A 20,916-nucleotide genomic window follows, 5' to 3' on the forward strand; every position below is an offset into this window, starting at 1 on the left:
GTGTGTATATTAGTTACTTTTTCATGTAAAATCTACTAGATCTATTGTTATGTTATGAAATTTTATCTAACTTTTTGTCCTGCAATTCTCTCGCCCCGGAGCGTAGCTAATTCTAAATAATTTAAAATTTGACGAGATTAAAGGCCAGTAAAGGTCTAATTTCAGAATAAATTGACTTTATAGAATTACCAGACCACCTTGGAAATCTTTGAAGATGCCACTCGTATGTCCAGAAATTGACTCTGCTAGCTGTGATAAATGTGAACTTATTGCCTGACGTCAACATTCCTTGTGAATGCTATTGTTGCTATCAAAGCTTAGGCTATAGGGATATAACTTTCATAGGAGGATTTGGACTGGTCTTATTCTATACGCGCACAATAAAGTTTAGAGGCGAGTGGACCTCAAAACTTTATTTCAAATATAAACTCTCGTTTCACTGTATTCCCTATTCGTTCCAGATTGTCGTTTTATTTTGGGGATTAAAAATCGAACAAAACTTGTTTCCAATGTTGTCATTGTCACGGTAAGCCAGACTCACTGGCTGTGACGGACGAGGGTCACGATTTGACAGTCCTGTCCTCCATTGGGTAGAGTCGGTAATTAAAAAAAAAGTGATTTTGCCAGCTTTCGGGCGGATAAGGTAAAGGTGTATAAAAGAAAATCTATAAATGCGTTTGCGTCACTTCAATTGATGAATTTTATTTAAAGTAACATTTACTATTTTTTATGTGATCATTACAATCACTACATAATATAAAACGAAGTCGCTTCCCGCTGTCTGTCTGTCCCTATGTATGCTTTAGATCTTTAAAACTACACAACGGATTTTGATGTGGATTTGATTTTTCTTTTTTGATTAAGTTAGACCTGCTATACAATCGCGAAAACAGCGTCTATTTCCAACCAACGTGATGCGCGAATAGAACAGACATACGGAAAGACAAAAATTAAAAAAAGAAAATTTTTTGGCTTCTATTAATTCCATAAAGACCCCCATAATTATCTATTTTTAAAATCCCTTATGTAGCTTCATAAGAGCTCGTGGCTCGTGTCTGTTATTTATACATTTATTTATATAATGGAAAGAAACCCGTGATGCAAATCGCCTTGGCTCGAAGAAACTTTAATTAGAGAAAATCGCGGGAAACGACTGACTTGACTAATAAAAACATTAAACGTCAATATCTAAGACAGATTAGATTGGGATCGTGCAATAACTCACATTATTTATATTGACAGTATAATTCCTGATTCGACAGAGGACTGACATATTAGTTGCGCCGCGATAGGAACAATTTGATCCCTACTCTGATAAGGGGATCTTATGTATTCACTAATATTATTAAGAATAAAATGAAATAAATAAAATTTATGTACAAATCACACTTGAGTTAGCCCCAAGGTAAGTTCGCGACTTGTGTTATGGGTACTAATAGATAAGTCTCGAACTTACTTTGTGGATATCTCAGTCTGTTTAATTTGTTCCTATATATATATATATATATTAACACGTGACAAAAATGTTCATATAATATTCCATCTATAGCATACAATGTTACGGATGCAATTTACACTACTTTATAAGTGTCCTAATGAAATAACATTAATGAAGTCTTACTAATGAGCTGGTCTATTGGGAAGAGAATTCCCAGTACTGTACTGGGAATAGCCGATAATAACTTATAGTACAATTGAGCTTTATCAATTTGAAGATTTATTCCCAAGAAGCTTTGAAGTAAATGAGAATTTATACAATACAATACTTATTGAAAACCGCGCGCACGCTTGCCCGCGGTTTTCAATGCGGTTATATTTAGTGCCTTATAACATTTATTTTTGTACTCTCCTTCTTGTGTAGCATTTTCCCGGGTGCCTCTTCAGCCGTTGAGCATCTGAGCCCATGGTCCGTTATGCTACTTTTTGATCTCTACTTTGCACGTTATGCTACTTTTTCGTTTCCACTTTTTATTTCTAATTGTCAGACCATACATACGTAAAATCCGAATAATTTGTATATTAACCATATATTACGTGAGTCTGTAAGTTGTTCATTCACTATGAATAACCAATCGCTTGTCACACCGTTCATGTCCATCACAAATCATTGATGGGAAAAATCGGGAACATCTCTGAATCACTTCAATCGTCTGATATATCTTCCGATGTATTTGTAATTCGTAACATACGATTGTTACAAAGGAATTGGCAAAACGGGCACAAGTCTTGAGAGACACTATATTTTGTGTGTGAAGATTGAGAATTCGTACTATTCTGTTTTTATACCTGAGAAAATGTAATAACTTAACCACATGAAATAATTACTCAATAAAAAACGTGTTCCGTCTCGTTTTTCACACACAATCTATGTTTTTATATTGTTTCCAAATGAACATCGAAGCTGTTTATATGGTACTAGCTTTTGCCCACAACTTCGTATGTGAGTAAAAATCCGTTTCCCGTGGGAATTTCAGGAAATCCCTTCTTAGTACTCCCCTGCACTCCCCAGGGAACCTACATGCTAAATTTCAGCTTCCTACGCTCAGTAGTTTCAGTAGTAGTTTTAGAGAGAGAACGAACAAGAGAGAGAAATTCGATACAGACAATGTTGCCGTAACCAAAAAATAAAAATATACTTTTTAATGTTGGATACAGGTTCTAATGTAGAATACAGGTATTTTTATAGAATTAGAACAGATTAAGGGCGCCGTAATGAGAGAAGTGTCATTATATTATAAAACTAATAATATTTAGTAATAATTTAATACTAGTTCCCAGATGAGCATATTATGTGGTATTTCACTTAATATATAAATAGCTAAACATTGAATAAAAATGTTAAGTATTATTTATAGCGGACTGTAGATTTGGTAAAAATCAAAATCCAGATGCTACGGAGAAACGTGACCGTTTATTAGAGAGAGAACGAACAAGAGAGAGAAATTCAATACAGACAATGTTGCCGTAACCAAAAAATAAAAATATACTTTTTAATGTTGGTATTCCAACAACATAATACTTAATTTCTTTGATTGAATGCTATAAGAAGATATAGAAGTAGAAGCTAGCGCAATCTATGTATTTCTTTTATTCCCAGACGAGCATCGGAGCTATGTTAAATAACATGGAATATACCAAACAAAATGCCTCGAACTGGCAACATCTCCCAACTTGTACCAAACTTTAATACATAATTCACACACACCGTCTGCTCCTAATGTATTAGACTTATAAATATTTAGGTAGATGTTCTTCCCAATTTGCTAATGAATTTTAACTCCGTGATAGTCAGGTGGCACTTAGTTATAATTAGATGATCTAATTTCATTTTAAAGTTTTCGAAATCCTTTCTATTGTGCAATTGGCTACTTGACTAATAAACCAAAATGCATATAGGTATTTAAATAACCAAATACAATGATTAATGGTTCTTTTAATTGATCAGTTAATAAATAAATAATAAATATATTAGGACAAATCACACAGATTGAGCTAGCCCCAAAGTAAGTTCGAGGCTTGTGTATGGGATACTAACTCAACGATACTACATTTTATAACAAATACATATATAGATAAACATCCAAGACCCGAGACTAATCAGAAAAAGATCATTTTCCATCATGACCTGACCGGGAATCAAACCCGGGACCTCTCGGTTCTGCGCCACCGAGGTCGAGTTTTGTTAAATACGTAAATTACGAGTACTATTTTCGGTTTCATTTAAGTATATTAGAAATGTTTTAGACATTTTCCAAAATCCGTGACGTCATAACAGATCACTGGCATAAGAGCTCGATATAAAATTATTTTTGACATTAAAAAAGTGACTGATTTGTCTAGTAGAAAGTTGTCAATTGGATTTTTATTTGTATATTTAGAATATAGTATCGTTGAGTTAGTATTCTATAACATGAGTCTCGAACTTACCTTGGGGCTAATTCAATCTGTGTGATATTTCCTTATATTTATATATTTATTTATGTAACTTAAAAAATAAAAAATGCTATATGTGAGTTATAAAGTAATGATATTAAAGACGACGATTACGATGACACAGCATCCGAAATGCTAGTAGTTTGTAGCTTTTTGAGAATTTGACGTGAAAACGTGGCCATGGAGATCTAATTATCTTTTTGTCGTCAAATGGAAATAAAACAGCCTTATTCCCAGCAAGATAAGGCTTGTCTCATAAAATTTCAATTTCGCCGCGGTCCAAAATAAATAAAACTTAACAAATTGTATAATGACCATCAATAATAGGTGTAAACAAGAGGTATACTTGTTTAGTTTGTTAATGGAATTGTTATTATGATTAACTGAGTAGAATCCTACTAGGTAATATTATAAATGCGAAAATTTTATGATAATGTATGTGTGTGTATATGTGTATGTTTGTTTCACGCAAAATCTACTGGACGGATTGTTACGAAATTCAGAACACGGGTAGAAAATAACCTGGAATAACACATATAATACTTTTTATCCCGAAATTCCCACGGGAGCGAAATCCTAGGACGCAGCTACTACATTATAAAAATTCTTTAAATTTTGGGTGAGTTGTACCTTGTTGTTTGTAACTTTGTCGTTAACTTTAACCTACGAAACGCAAAGTACGCCATTTTGTCAAAACGTCAGCGGCGCTTAGTCTATCTAAAATATGAAAAACAATATATTTGAGCTCAGACGCCATGTTGAAAAACGTGACGATCTTTCGTCCGTAGACATATGCTGAACGAACTAACATTATATTCCTCGTGGCGGCGACAGTGTTTGAATATCGCTGTAAATCTAGGGTACGAAAAGCGTGTCACACATTTGCTTACATACTATACTAGTCTCTTTCTTATTCTGGCACGTTCCTGGTTATATTCCGGGCTGTGAAGCCTTAAACCCAGGGGTTGGCATGAAAAATAAACCATAGAATTAGTAAGACTCGATTGTAATTATGGGATTATTACATCTAAATATCAAAGTCAAAGAATGCAGAAATTTGTCCTTCACGGGCACTCTTTCACATTATTTTCAAAATTACACTACTTTCACCAACGCTACAAACTACTATCATTTTGGAACCTACCTGACGTCGACCCTCTTTGGGAATGCTGTTTGCCTATCGGCTGCCAAAGCATTGTGAACAAGGATATGTAGTGGTCATTGTAGCGCAGTTCAAAAGCTCACTCAAGTAGATACTCGACTGACTGACCTTTTGAACTGCTCTACAACTACCTATCTAGGTAGTTGTAAAAATGATATCAGATGCCTTTAGGCGACTCGAATAAAATCTGACCAATAGCACCCTTGAAGAAAAAAAAAGTAAGTGCCTGCTAGGCGCTTAAAGTACTTACAAAACAGACATAAGAGAAAAAGTATAGCTTAAACTACAATTCAATCCTAACGCTGGTTCGTTACAAGATTGCACGGTCATAAATATGCAGCGTGTTTCCTCTCACTTGCTTGACAGACTGACAGACACTGCATATGTTATGCGCTCTGTATAGCGTGTAGGAGTTAATCAATTAACTCGATAATTTGTGTATCGTTCGAGTATTACATGTGTTTTCTTCGTGCAATAAAGAGTTTACAAACAAACATATTAATGAAAACATTTATCCTTTGTAATATTTAGACTTATTAAATGCGATAGAAAACAAATTTTCTCTTGTTGTTTTCTTTTAGACATCCAGTAATCTTGAGATTTTGCATACATAGAATTAGGAGTACAGATAACGATAAGGGTAGGTGGAAAATTCAGGCGGGCAAAGTCGAGTAGACTGAGAGCTTTTCCGCTTTCTTCTGCAGTCTTTGGGCGTCGGAGCCCAAAGTCCACGTGCACAAGGTAGCTAAATAAAGCCATATTTTTTTTTTTTATCACAATTTTATCGAGTGTATAATTTAGATGAGCGCTCAAACTTCGTCAAGTTTTTTGCACATTTTGGATTGATTGCACGGTCAACTTTAACATTAACTTTAATGTGTTCAGAAAAAATTTGTCTAAACGTCAGCGGTGCGCCGGTTAAAGTCAACGTCAAATTTGACAGTGTTGTAGTAGTCAAAGTTGATTGCTCACCCGTATAATGTCTAAACATCGTAATATTTTTTGCAAATGAATTCTGTCTCTATTTCAGAAAAAAATAATTTTAAACCATTAAAAATGAAATTTAAAACATCTAAGGTTGATTATGAAAATAATAATGAGAGGAAGAAATTCTGAAATTGAGAATGGATATTTAAGGATGCTCGCCAGGCATCAGGCAGCCATCACGCAAACAGCATTCCCACGCTGAATTAAAATATGTTTTTTTTTAAATGAATTAGCTAATAAACAATTGGCATCGACAAAACTAATATTCCCGACAAAAAATAAATAGGTATCAATTATATAAAACAACACCAAATTAATTAATTCTGAATTATATTCATATATAAAAGAATAAATCACTAGGTAACTCTATTGTAGTTAAGACGAGTATAATGCATATTTCAATTGATTTTCCTCAACTCCAGTACAATCAACTGCAAATAATGACCCAATACATGGTCCTTATGTACTGGTAATAACGACGAATTCGCAATGACTTTGGGCTAGTTTACATGCAGTCGCTTTTGCGGATGTGCATTGCCGCTGTTATACAGATCAACTAATGACATTTGTACATTAGCTGTAATTGGATTTGTAATAACGTGATTCTGTATGTAATGAAGACAGTGATATCTCATTATTTTGTTTGGGATTGTAATAACTGTTAGTTTCCCAAATAAAAATAAAATAAGTAAACGACATTCAATGTAGCATTGTAGCCTAATTAAAATTGCATGAAAAAAATGTATCGCGTCATAATATGTTTGTAGCGCTTTTAACTTTTGAAAGTGTTTTTTGCGAACGAGGCTTAAGTCTTTGGGCATTCGATTCATTCACAAGATCGGAACAGCGTTTGGGACGATTTATAATAATTGAATCTATCGAACTAGCGCGTGGAACGGCACGGAATTAGGCAAATGTGATCCGATTTACCTACGGATCGGTGGACTGCAGCTGCGCCTGCGCTATATTGGTGTCATACTTCTATGCATTAAAATAGTATCCGTTCTTACGTCTATGTCAAAATAAAAATCAGGCAGTCGTTTATTCAGATTAGAATAGAATTTATTGCATACATACACCCAAGAAACATTTTACAGACATTTTTAACATAGAGCACTGGAGTGTGCGTGCAATAGGTTACGGCTCAGTGTTACGTTGAACAAAATGACCAGCACTGATTTTCAGCCCTCACCTTCTGCGACGACACGGACATAATACAAATAGGACTTGAAAACATGTCATAACGTTAAGTTACTCAATTAGAGCTTTCCAGGCACATTTTCACATTAACTTTAAAAAGTTTTCAAGCTACAAACGCTAATCGTGTGTACGCGATAAGACGGGGAGGGGGGGGGGCAATTTCGTAAAAGGCATGTCAGATGCCTTTAGGCGACTTGAATAAAATCTGACATCAGTGTAAGCAATAACACACTCAATAAGAAATAATAATGTATAAAACTGAAATGAAGAACTCATGAGGAATATTCAGTTCAGTAGTTCTGAGTTATCAGGCCATGTCTCGGGAGAAATCAATGGTGTGCCGCGTGGCAATCAGCGTAATTAAATCATATGATGGATGGTTGACCCAATCAGCGAATGTGTGTGGGTTGAAAATAGTTTTTTTTTCTGTACTTCCAGAGGGAAGACAAATAAAGAAACCTGCTGATTCTCGTCCTGTGTAGATTGTAAACGTCAAGGGAAATGGTTATCAACTGGAGATTTCTCTCATAGGTATTTGGCATTAGCTCTCGCTAGAATCTCATTTACCGATTAACTCGCAAACTTGGCTCGGCTCTGTCTACTCCGCGAGAGATGAAGACGTGATACTGTATCTGTTTATGTATTTTTTACAGATTAAATATTTTACAGATAAAAACACGGCAATAGTAAGCATATCAGATGATCCCACACAGTCCTGTATTATAGTTGGCGTTTTTTTTCCTTTGATTTCAAACAATATGGTCGTGAAAATGAGTGTGAATGAGAGAGAAAATGTACAAAATATAATTGCATCTGAAGCACGTTAATTTACATCATGGCACTAAGATTAGTGTCCAACTTGGCTCGCCAGGTAAGCTGGGATTTACTCTCTGGAATATAGGTATTGTTTTGTTAGATAACTTGTGTTTCCAGAATATTCGTGTTATGTTTTGTTATATTTTTGTTTGTAAAAAGTTAAGCGAAGTGTGTTTCACGAGGTGAAAAAAAAATTTTAGATGCTTTATTTTCTTTCGTATAGAAAATTTAAAGAAAATCCATTAAAATCTTTGCATATTTCACATGAAAAATATTTGTTGTCTTTTTTACTTAATAACCAAAAAGGCAGCGATATACGAGTCTTGCAACTTTTGTCTCAGTCCACTTAGCCCACTAGTATTTATTTTATTACTGTTTATTAATTTCTTTTGAAATCAATATTCGATCAAAATTTTTATTAGATCATGAAGACAATTTCAATTGTTTGTGTAACAGAATAAAAAAAAAATCTGCTTAGATTTTTTTACCTATGTCACAGTGAGAAATGTTAATTTTATAAGTTTGATTTGGTTGGTTCGTAAATTAGCTGTGACAGACGGACGGACAGACAGACGAACGAGTGATCTTACAAAGATTCCGTTTTTTCATTTTTGTACGGAACCCTAAAACAGATTTAATTTACATGAGTGGTTTTAAAAAACAGATATATTACATTAAATAGTAAAGTCATCCAAAAATACACTAATAAGCAAGCGAGCCACATAATTAAGCTAGCTATAAATCCAGAGCTTACGGTGCATGTAGATAGCATACATTAAAAAGAGAACAGAAACTATTCTCGTTGACGACTCGTTCCTGTATCGTTGTCATGTCGTATCTCAAGAATATGACCACTGTCGTAGGAGAGTGACACATATCCGGCAGCTGATAGGCAGCAATAACATTTCAACGGGCGTGCGGTCTTAAAATCATTTCGCGACGTCACTGCACCAAATGTAACCGCGAAAACTCGCGAGAATGAGAAAGAGAGATATGGGTTTCTCTCATTTGTTAGGATTTAAGCTAAACTTTCATGTGCATAGGCACATAAAAGCTTGGGATTGCCTTTGTGGCGACATCTATCATGCCACAAAAACAAGACTATACAAGTTTCGTAGAAGATTCGCGACACTACGGAAGATCCCACGGTGGACTCACTACAGAAGCTAACAAGCCTAGACTGCGCAGACAGTGCGTTTAGGATTGAAAGCATATATACAACCTCCGATATGACACCGTCGGAGCCGTGCGGTTCCCCTGGCGCAACACCTAGCCTGGCGGGAAGATCTTCCCTTTATGGCGATCGAACATAATCACTTCGCTCCTGCTACAGCTTAAAAATTTTGGAAATTTTGAAGATTCACTTGCTGTTACATGCCATCTGCCTGTCTGTCTACCCGTGACAGCTATGGAGGCTTTTTATCCCTTAGTCGGCTCGTACAACATTCACAGAAAGATATGAATTGATCCTATTTTAAGCGATTACACGCAATAGTTACATTCATTTATTTTTAGGGATAAAATATCCCTAATTGATAAAATAATATCGGAAGGTTAAAATAATTTTCTAGACCTATATTATTTTATATTCTAGTCAGCGTACAGTAATCTCCCAGTTTGGGCAATAGCTTTGCATTGCATTGTGTAACTGATGGTTAAACTAAATGCCCCAGTTCTGTTAGCTGGTTATAATTGGTAGGTATAATTGGATTCTAGAACGCACAGACTTTTTACCTTAAGTGTGGTGGCTTAAGTGGAATGGTAATTATTTTGAAAACTGACTAAATAAGTACTTTATTTTCTAGTCATGATGAGTTTCGATCAATTCTGACAAAGTTACACTATCAATATTAGGGAAATTGATAGTGTAACTTTGTTAAATATTTTATATAATAAATATTTTATTTCACAGTCAATGTCCACATTTAATTTTATGTGTTTATATGGCCATATCTTGTGCAGACAGGCAGATTACTTAGTGACTAAATGTCAGGTTATGCCGTCCCCGCCTGGCCCTGGCAAAACGGACAAACACAAGAAGTGCTGGCTTGATGTCGTCCGGGATATGATATGCCAATGGTCTGACAACTAGGGATGCCAACGACCGTGCGAGGTGGAGACGAAATAGTACGAAAGCTCCGACGCCCTAACACTTAAGAAATAACAGTTTTGTCCCTCCCCCTCCCTGTCAGGTAAGATAGAAAGTGTTCACGCATAATTTTATAAAAGAGAGAAATAATTAAGAGTTGAAATAAACATTCCTTAGTCTCATTCGTATTCAGTTTATCTCCACCATTTTCTATTTTACTTATTCAGTAACTTGCATCTAAATTGACTGCGAATCCACTAGACATAATATGACGAGACTTACTAAAAATATATTCGAAATTCCGAGTTGTCGCGTTCTGTTCACATAAATTCAGATACCATGACGCAAGGCTCAAACTGAGACGGAAAATAATTGAACCAGACGTGGCACCAACAAGATGAAACAAAACATGTTTTTGCTCCTTAAAATGAAACATTTATTACCATTCAAATAGATTATTTTCGAAGATAAAAAAATTATTTGGTTTCTGTGAAGATCTACAGATCTTACCTTTCTTTTTCAAATTATTTTTTCTAAAGTTCATTATGTTTTTCCCTTTTTAACTTCATCACACTATTGAATAGCGACCATTTTCAAATGTTATCTCAACCTTTCGCTCTTGGAGATAAGAAAAAACAGTTTGATACACGGGTAGAATATATAACCTGGAATAATACAGGTACTTTTATCCCGAAATTCCCACAGGAGCGAATCCCCGCGGATTAAAATATTAGTTATTATTATATATATAAAATTGTGCAATAAAAAAATAACCGGAATTTCTGATCCCAAAATATCAAACGGCCGTTCTCTGAATATAATTCCGACGCGCCCTAGCCTGTGGTGACATAAATCTCGTCGAGCTGGGTTTACACTAACAAACCAAATTTATAGGACCGAATTTCATTCGATAGGTGTTGTCAGTGGTTGGTTGGACTAATAAACATATCAGTCGTTGATATGTCGTGTGATGTGGAGAAGAAAATTTAGGATAGCCTTACTCTGGGCTTCGACGCTCTGCCGCTGAGGAATAAAGCGAGAACGCTCATATAATAGAGATTATCGGTTACTCAAATTCAAAATTCTTTATTCAATTTAGGATGATATACATCACTTATTGACGTCAAAAAATTACTTGAACTTAGTCTACTACCGACTGTCAAAGCGCAGGTGAAGAAGAAGCGGCGCAACAAACTTCACCACAGCTTTTTCTTATAGGTTATAAATTCATATTAGGTTTTAAAATCGTGTCATGTATTATATTAGGCTTCGTCCACGTCTAGCATAATTGAATCTGTCAAAGGAAAGTTTTGTAAGCGAATGAATAGATTCCATACAAGTCGGCTGTGGTAATATTGAAATTTTTGATTAACTTTACGCCAAGACCATTTTGATGTAAATTAAGGGTGAGTTGCACCAGTCATCTTTGAAGTTGACTTTAACCTACGCGCCGCTATTTTCAGACAAAACAGCGTACTTTGCGTGTTTCTGCGTACGTTAAAGTTAACGTAAAAGTTGACGGTGAAACCCACCCTAATTCATTTATTTTCGTTTTTAATGTCATACAAGCTTTAGTGGTTGCTGAAATTGAGTCAAGCGTGATCAGGATCGAGAAATGGGTTCCGTATCTTTGTCTTGTGTGTCTAAGTAATATATTTTTTAATTTGTTTAGTGATCATATTTAAAGTAATAATTTCATAAAAGTATTTTCGAAATTGGAACTTGTTGTAAGTTTTTATTTTACAAGCAAAAAAAAATCGAATGAGAACTATGCTTATAAAAAAAAAGAAAAGAATAAGAAATCAATAATAAATAATGTAATGTACTTATTCTCATAATATAATATAAATGCTAAAATTTTACGTCATATGTGTCCTGTATTGTAAAATACTCCTTTTCGTAACTCTTCGAACCCAAACATAGAAATCCTTTGGTTTTGTAAAGATTTATTTTGCAAACGTTTGCAAAACATTCTGCAAATATATCTGTCCAAGTTACAGCTCCGATACTCGGAACAGCCTCGCATCTAAACCCGGAATTTATGTAGAACTGCACAAATCCGGTTTTATCCGGTGCGCGGCGGATTTCGGCGGTCGAAACCGGCGCCAATCAGCGCTTCCTAGCTGTTCCGCGTAATCCTAATACCGCATTAAAATAGCTGTAGCAAAATTTTGCATTTTAGACTAATAAAAAGAAAGTTCTAGCAATTTTTCTATATATTTTATTGTATTTGCTGAATTTTAAATGTTGCTTTGTAAAGTATAATGGAAATTTTAAAAATTCGGAATTGGCTTAATGTGTATGCTATTACTTGTCACTAGATGTTGGTAGCTAGTTGTTAAAGTCAAGTCAGATGTCTTTATTTGACTAGTATGATACCCCTCATATTCATTTTGAGGCTAATAATTCTGTTTTAAAAATAAATGTTTCGTAAAAAACAATGCAACGCTGCAAAATGACAACCATGCGTAACTTTTTTAATTGAATTTTGAAATGTCTACAGGATTAACGTCCAAAATCTCGAAAATGTTCTATCAGTTTTAAAGTATTGTACTCAATTTTACGTGTTTTTTTTAGTTATAAATCACTCTTTTCTGTACTATGAAGTTTAAAAGAGTAAAATAGAATTCCGTTTTTCATGGCATCGGCATGAAATTAAAAAGTAAAAAAACACCCATCCGAAGTTGCTGGTGTCATCTCATCTGCTAAGAAAGGGTTGACGACTTTCAAACGGCAAAATTCGAATTTTCGAAATATTTTGCTCTCGTAAAACATTCTCGATTAAATTTCCTTTCATATAAATAAAACTAGATCAAAATCGGTTCAGCCATTAGGCTGCTACGATGTCACGTATAGGTATATACTTACACTTTATGTTCGATTTCTTGCTAGCTTTTCGTTTCAAGCCTTATCTTCTTTCTTCATAGTCGTATTCCCCATGGCTGAGGGTCGTGGTCATTACGTGGAATTAAATACACAACAACTTTCTAGGCATTAGTAATGGAGTGGTTTGCTATTACCTTCTCCATTTCACACAAAAGTTAATAATCAACTAGTGTGCAGGTTTCCTCACGATGTTTTCCTTCACCGGAAGCAAGTGGTGGCCGATGAAAACTACTCTATACATGAGTCAGATTGGTATACAAACTCATGTGGCAGGAGTAGGATTCGAACCTGGGACCTTTTGATCCACAGGCGGGCGTCATAACGATTACATCACCACCGCTTCAAGCCTTATATTCACATCTGAATGTCTTTAATAACGTTCAATATAAATATTTTATTATACTTTTTTCGTTTTCCATACTTAAGGAAGGCTAGAGTCCCAGCAATGGGGTGATGAAGAAATATTATTTTCTAAGTTATTATAGATAACACTGAATCACTTCACTCACCATTTTTTTCTATAAAAGAGCCGTAAGACCTGAAAACAATAATTATGGTTAAATAAATCACAATTGAAACAAAGTTTCAGCTAAAATTTTAAAACTTGCATTCAAATAATATATCTATTGCCTGCGACTCCACCTGCAGTCATTTTCTTTTTTATGATCTATGCCCGCGGCATATTAGCCTATGTCACTCTCCACACATCTCTAACTCTCTTCACATAAATAATCACACTAACTTATTGCTCTGTTTTGGCGTGAAATAAGAGTAAACAAACACACTTTCACATTTATAATAATATTAATATTTTTATACCCCCTTATTCATAAAAAAATAAAGTATACTTCAAGCTGACGACCTCGGTTGCGCAGTGGTACAGTTCTTGCTACTGAACCGAGAGGTCCCGGGTTCGATCCCCGGTTGGGTAATGATGGAAAATGATCTTTTTCTGATTGGCCCGGGTCTTAGATGTTTATCTATTTGTTATAAAATATAGTATCGTTGAGTTAGTATCCCATAACACAAGTCTCGATCTAACTTTGGGGCTAGCTCAATCTGTGTGATTTGTCCTAATATATTTATTTATTAGCTAAAAGTTTTTTTGTCAATCGCACTCAAGGAATTAGTAGGTACCTACTCCGGAGTACCTACTAATTCCATGGTCGCACTTTACAATGTTTAACACTGACAATACGAGACAAAACATACTTTAGCATAGAAGCAGTATGCTTTTATTTTGCGAATTATATAATGAAAAGATGAAAATTTTCTATGAAATCATGACTCAGATCTACATTTAAGTCTATTTAAACCCTGGCTGAAGTGTCTTTTCAATATTTATTCAGGGGCAGTAAGCCCTCTCTGAACGAAGTCGAGAATTCTCCACGTAATAATAGGATTTGGACCAACAAACTGTTTTGCGACTATTTCTAGTAGAGACTACTTTTATGTAGTTCCATTTATGTCTGATGTTTTTAAAGGACTTCCATTATGAATCAATCATTTCTTCTATTTTCGGTTGCATCTGGAGCTGTGATGCCGTGACTAAAAATAAATCTTGTAACCCCTACACTAGCGCCACTGTAACATTTGTATAAATTTTGCTACATTTATACTGTACTATGCTACGTCATGCTACGCCATTCTACGCCATGCTACGCCATGCTACGCCGTGCTACGCAATGCTACGCCAGGCTACGCCAAGCTACGCCGTGCTACGCCATGCTACACCATGCTACGCCGTGCTACGCCATGCTACGCCATGCTACGCCGTGCTACGCCGTGCTACGCCATGCTACGCCGTGCTACGCCATGCTACGCCGTGCTACGCCATGCTACGCCGTGCTACGCCATGCTACGCCGTGCTACGCCATGCTACGCCGTGCTACGCCGTGCTACGCCATGCTACGCCATGCTACGCCGTGCTACGCCGTGCTACGCCGTGCTACGCCGTGCTACGCCATGCTACGCCGTGCTACGCCATGCTACGCCGTGTTACGCCGTGCTACGCCATGCTACGCCGTGCTACGCCATGCTACGCCGTGCTACGCCATGCTCCGCCGTGCTACGCCATGCTATGCTTTATACTTTTATACTATACTATCTAAATCTCACCAAATATTAAACATGCGAAAGTAAGTTTGTTACCTCTTCACGGTCTACCTACTCAACCAATCTTCTTGAAATATTGCATAAATGTAGTTTGAAGTGTGGAGAAGGACATACAGTTACCTTTCGACCTCGGAATAATAACTTTCCGTGGGAAATATACGCGAGCTATGCCGCGTGAAATAGCTAGTACTACAATAAAACCGGTAGGTGGGCTATATCAGTACAGATATAAAAAATCTATAACCTAACTAGCTTCATTCCCGTCATTTAATCCATAACGAAGGCCAGTGCCCCAGCAGTGGGAACGTTTAAGTGGCTGTTGATGATAATAATGTTAAGATGATATTAGGTTTAAACGTAAGAATATTTATTTATGTGAAAATAAATTCCCAAAGCGAAAACTGTAACGTGGCTCTCTGTATGTTTGTAAAAATCTTATTATTGACGTAAGAATGCTTGCTGCCGGCTTATAGTCCATATATTTCGTATCAACAAATAATATTTCTAGGATTTTCTTTTCGGATTATTTTTGTGGTGAATATAAGCTACTTATTGTATTACTAGCTTTACCCGCGGCTTCGTTATGGGGAATAAAAACTAGACTATGCCCTTCACCAATAGGGACGACTTTGCAATAATTTTGGGTAGGTAGGTTGATGAACTGTTGACTGTACAGGACTCACCGTAGACAATGCAATCCTACTAATATTATAAACGCGAAAGTTTGTAAGGATGTATGTGCGTATGTTTGTTACTCTTAATCTACTGGACGGATTGTAATGAAATTTGGGTAGAATATAACCTGGAATAACAACTACTTACTTATAACTAAAGCCGCAGGAGATAGTCATTTCTATAATATAAATATTGTAAAAATATTATTTTCTAGCTTCCGACTATATCTACTTATCATACGACTAGTAGTTAAGTAAATATTTACCCTTTTGTTCACTAAAAGTTATATATAGAATACTTTAGTTTTGTCACTATTGCACTCAATATTTTACATGGACAGAACGAGACAAAACATACTTTAGCTTAAAACATGCAAACTGTTTTATGACTAAGAGTATACTGACATATAAATAATTATAATTTGTAACTTGTAATGTATTGATTGATAGCATACTCGCTCAGGCCACGTGGTCCGACTTCCTTTCTCAGACATTATTACGTACGTTTTGTACATTTAACTTTTTATTTATATATATATTTTGTGTGACAATTTTCAATAATTTTATTGGAAATACATATTTTATTTTATTTATTTATTCAAATTTTGTCATTTTTAATAATGATGTAAATTCGTCCTCCTAATTTTTAATATATATATATATATATATATATATATATATATAAGACCTATATTTGTTAATTGACGTCCTTGGAGAAAAGGCTGCGGTGAAGTTTGTTGCGCCGCTTCTTCTTCACTTGCGCTTTGGAAGCCGGCAGTAGACTTAGTTTAAGTAATTTTTTTGACGTCAATAAGTGATGTATATCATCCTAAATTGAATAAAGAATTTTGAATTTGAATTTGAATTTGAGACAGATCGGACGACATGTGAATACGCAAGCTCCTTAACGGTTAACTCACCAGTGTTGCCAGATAACAATTTTGAATTCTCCCCAAATCCTTCCCGGAATCCTCCCCAAAATATCGGTATTTTTAGAAAAAAAAACCCCATTGTTTGAAAATTATATTTGTTATTAACTGCACGACATCATTTTTTGTCACGTGTTCAATGCAAATGTCTTTTTTTATAAAAAAAAAAACTTTTTTCAATTACTTAAAAAGTGTACTAGTCGAAATAACAACGTATTAAAGTCTAGAAAATGTAAAATAATAGCAGCATTTCCGAGCGCAGACAGAAGAACACAAAAAATTACATTCACACGAATAAATTCCAACAAACCTTTCGCACGCAGTACCATCCCATTTTATTTCAATTCACATTCTAATTATAATATCAAAACAGGCTCAATTGTTAATCCAAACAACTTTCATCTTTATCACTAGACACTTAAGATTGAAGTTTCTAATAAATAAATGCTCCCAACGTGAAGATAAAAATGTAAATTCAATCTTCGGGCAATATTTCATTGAAAATTCAATCTTAATTCCTTATTTTTATTGTCGCAAATCACTTGTAAGCTAGGTTTTCCAAGTATAGTTGGAAAACACGTTTCGTTTTATTCTAGAATAAATCTTAAATTATTAGAACATAGAGTACATATTTGTACTTACGGTAGATATCTTGAGCTGTTCTCATATGATTCAGGAGTTGAGTAGCGTGTGTTGTAGACAAGCAAGGCATCTGAAAACAATAGAAATTTATTGCATATTACTCAGCTGGCGAGAAAAGGGAGTATGCGTGCTTTGAGATGATGTTAGGAACTATTTGTTTTGTGAGTTGATTAATATTGATACTTGTTCTTAAGGTTAAAGTTAGTTTTTTTTTTAAAGATAATTTAAAAAGATTATTCATTTTTAACTTATTCATAATTAGCAGCTCGTCACGGTTTCGCTCGGGTGAAATCACAATAAATTATACGCCAAAGCCTTCTTCAGGAAGGTAGGGCATGAAAATCCGTGGAGTAGTTTGAGCTTATCACGAAGAGACCACTCGTTGACTATTAAAGCCACACAGGTCCCACTTGCTGCGTGTCTATCTCATTCCATATTTAGTTTATAATAAATCAATATAGTTGACGTGAAATAAACTAATCAGAGCTATGAGAGCCCAATTATATTTTTAATCAATTTTCCAAGAATTTGCAAGAACTTTCTGTATTAATGATTTAACGGAAGTAATAAAATTAACGTCTTTGCAGTTTGGGTTCAAACATAGTCTACTTTTTTCAAAAATCATCCCTCAAATGACTATAATAAATATAAAATAAAAAAAAATAATATATTAGGACATATCACACAGATTGAGCTAGCCCCAAAATAAGTTCGAGACTTGTGGTTATGGGATACTAACTCAACGATACTATATTTTATAACAAATAGATAAACATCTAAGATCATTTTCCATCATTACCCAACCGGGGATCGAACCCGGGACCTCTCGGTTCAGTAGCAAGAACTGTACCACTGCGCCACCAAGGTCGTCAAAATAATATAATGGGGGGTGAAAGTGTATATATATATATATATATATATATATATATATATATATATATTTAATATTAATACTAGGGCGGCTTCGCTTTGAATAAAAATAATATTTTCGTTCCGTCAAGTTAACAATCTGGCAATTCACATCAACATAAAATATAACCTTAAATGTCGATAAATAATATCGCCTATATGGTACGCCTCCAGCCAAATTACAAGTATCCATAGAAACTTCCAAAAGGCATGTCTTTGATGCGTAATAATTAAATTACTTCGCCACTATCTCGTGTCTTTGAGATCAATAAGGTGAGGTCTACGGGAACTCTATTCATTGGCCTTCATGATTTAATTATATAATAGCTATATAATATGGAATATTAGTTTCATGAAATGTATTTGCAGAGAATGTTGTAGATACTTAGAATTATTAATAAACGCATAAAGAACATGTCTCAGTAAATGATTTAGCAGCTGTGGTAATAATAATAAAAATATGAAAAACTGGAAAACTCGTCGACTGAAAAATGGAATACATGATCAAATCAAAACGTATTTTGTAATTTTTTAAAGTGTTTTTTCATTATAATGCATCGGAAGCAAAATAATCTTCACAGCAACCTTTTCTCCATGTAAAACTACGTGGACGAATGTAAAATGATTATATTGTACAGTTACAATTAAAATGTTAAAAAAAAATTCAATAAATTATTGAAAATTGTCAAACAAAAAGCTAAATGTACGAAGTGTACGTAATTATGACATCTTAAATTAGTTTTGAAGATACTTCACCGTGCTTGGACCAAACATTATTGTCGTTGAGATAGTTACCAGTTTTATAATGTTTTTATATCTGTAGTTTTATTCTTCTTTATGTGCTTTATGTGTTTTATAATTATGTGCGCGTTTAATACATGTTGTTTAGTTCCTTTATTTATCTATTTAACTTTATTACGAAACATGTAATTTTTTCACTTCTTTATATATATATATAATTTTTGGTTTTTGCTTGTGAAAACCAATATTCTACAAATATTAAATTCTCCGTATCTCAATCGATCAATCGACACGAGAAAGTCAGATCCTAACTTATTGATATAAGTTAAAAAGTTTCCACTAAGGCTAATGCGTGAGTTATAATTGGGATTAAGTAGATCGCTTGTTAGTGAACTTTTATGTCCTATATAATTCCAGTTAACTATTTGGCTGGTATTCTACGGAACTCATTCTACCGAATATAATTTAAATAGTAGAAATCTATCCCTTTTTAGTTTTAAATATAAAGATAAAAGATAGAATGGGTATCTTTCATATTTAAATCTATAGAGAGAGCAAAGGAAAGAACTCCACCGACAAAAAATCTTTGCTCTCAAATTAGGTGATGACGACATCTAAACAAAGGTGTAAGGCGAATTTGTAGCAAGATGTAAACTAGTTTCATACAATAGATGGCACCATGGAACACTTATACTCGTACATTATCATCGCGAAATAAAAATATAGTTTCCAAATCTATTTAACAACGAAAAACAAAGCTGCATTTCATACCAAACACCGAACTCATAAAGAAACGCTATCCGCTTTCAACTCTTTGACATCACTGCAAATAGTTTTCCGGCGAAAAAACACAAGTAAAAAAAAAAACATGGACATACGAGGGCAACGCAGTCTGTTTGCATACGACGACGCCCTGTTCTCATTAAAATGCATGAGAGAACAGAGAGGCCGCGCGTCTGTGCCTGACGGGAAATGTCTCTGAGAGGACGAAAAATTATTTATAAATTAGGTATGTAAGAAGTGGTCATCTCAATGTTTTTTAATACTTGTTCGCAAAAAAGAAGATCATTAAATACTTTACCGTGCATTTCATGAGACACGAAATAAATGTTATTGTATATTTATGTGATAACTGGTACGATTGTGATGAGATAAACGACACGTTCAGGAGTAGCGTGGTTTTTTGTGGTTTTACCCGAGCGAATCCGAGTTAGGGACGAGCCGCTAGCAATGTCTTCATAGTAGTCATGTGTCCGCCAAGTTGTGTTTTTTATTTTATTTTCACTCACACATTTAATATTGTCTCATATAATTCATATTACCTATATGCATCCAATTAAATAAACTTTCTTTTTATTTGTTTAAATTGCGAGACTTGAGCATTTTAAAAAAATTAAAGAGTGTGTAATTTAGATCTCATTTCAGGAAACATTTGGATTCCTCCGTCATCCGTCTGACCGTCCGTTGTCAGACGCAAAAACAAACTTCATACTCCCGTGTCGTGTATTTTAATGAGAGTCACGGGAAATCCTCACGCATACAAAAATTGTGGACCTCAGTAAATTAAATAAACATCTTTTTTATCCCTTGTCAAGACATGGAACCTCAGTAATATGCTTGTGACTCGACACTGTAACAGTACATTTGTACTTGAATTAAATTAGGTTGATACAAGACTTTTTATTACTAAGACCTTGATATTTGTACCTATAAAAAATGACGGCTTTATATGAATTTCAATTTTTCTTCTTTTTTCTGTCGATGAGAATTTTAAGAGTAGGTATTTAAATGATCGGCTTAGTATTAAAGATTATAAAATACTTCCAGCCCATA

The 20,916-nt window shown here is 34.7% G+C and overlaps 1 protein-coding gene across 3 annotated transcripts in view; it reads right to left on the minus strand.

Moving 5' to 3' along the window:
• The window catches only part of LOC128680825 (cell adhesion molecule Dscam2-like), a 153,568-nt gene that overhangs the window by 76,400 nt on the left and 56,252 nt on the right, over nt 1-20,916 (minus strand). For all 3 annotated transcript variants that reach the window (XM_053764262.2, XM_053764263.2, XM_053764261.2), the window contains exons 3-4: nt 17,434-17,503; nt 13,583-13,611 (exon numbers count right to left, since the gene is read on the minus strand). In XM_053764262.2, coding sequence (XP_053620237.1) covers nt 13,583-13,611; nt 17,434-17,503 — 99 coding nt within the window. The remainder of the gene's footprint in view (nt 1-13,582; nt 13,612-17,433; nt 17,504-20,916) is intronic.

This window comes from Plodia interpunctella, chromosome 25 (assembly GCF_027563975.2).
Source record: "Plodia interpunctella isolate USDA-ARS_2022_Savannah chromosome 25, ilPloInte3.2, whole genome shotgun sequence".
Lineage (NCBI taxonomy): Eukaryota > Metazoa > Arthropoda > Insecta > Lepidoptera > Pyralidae > Plodia > Plodia interpunctella.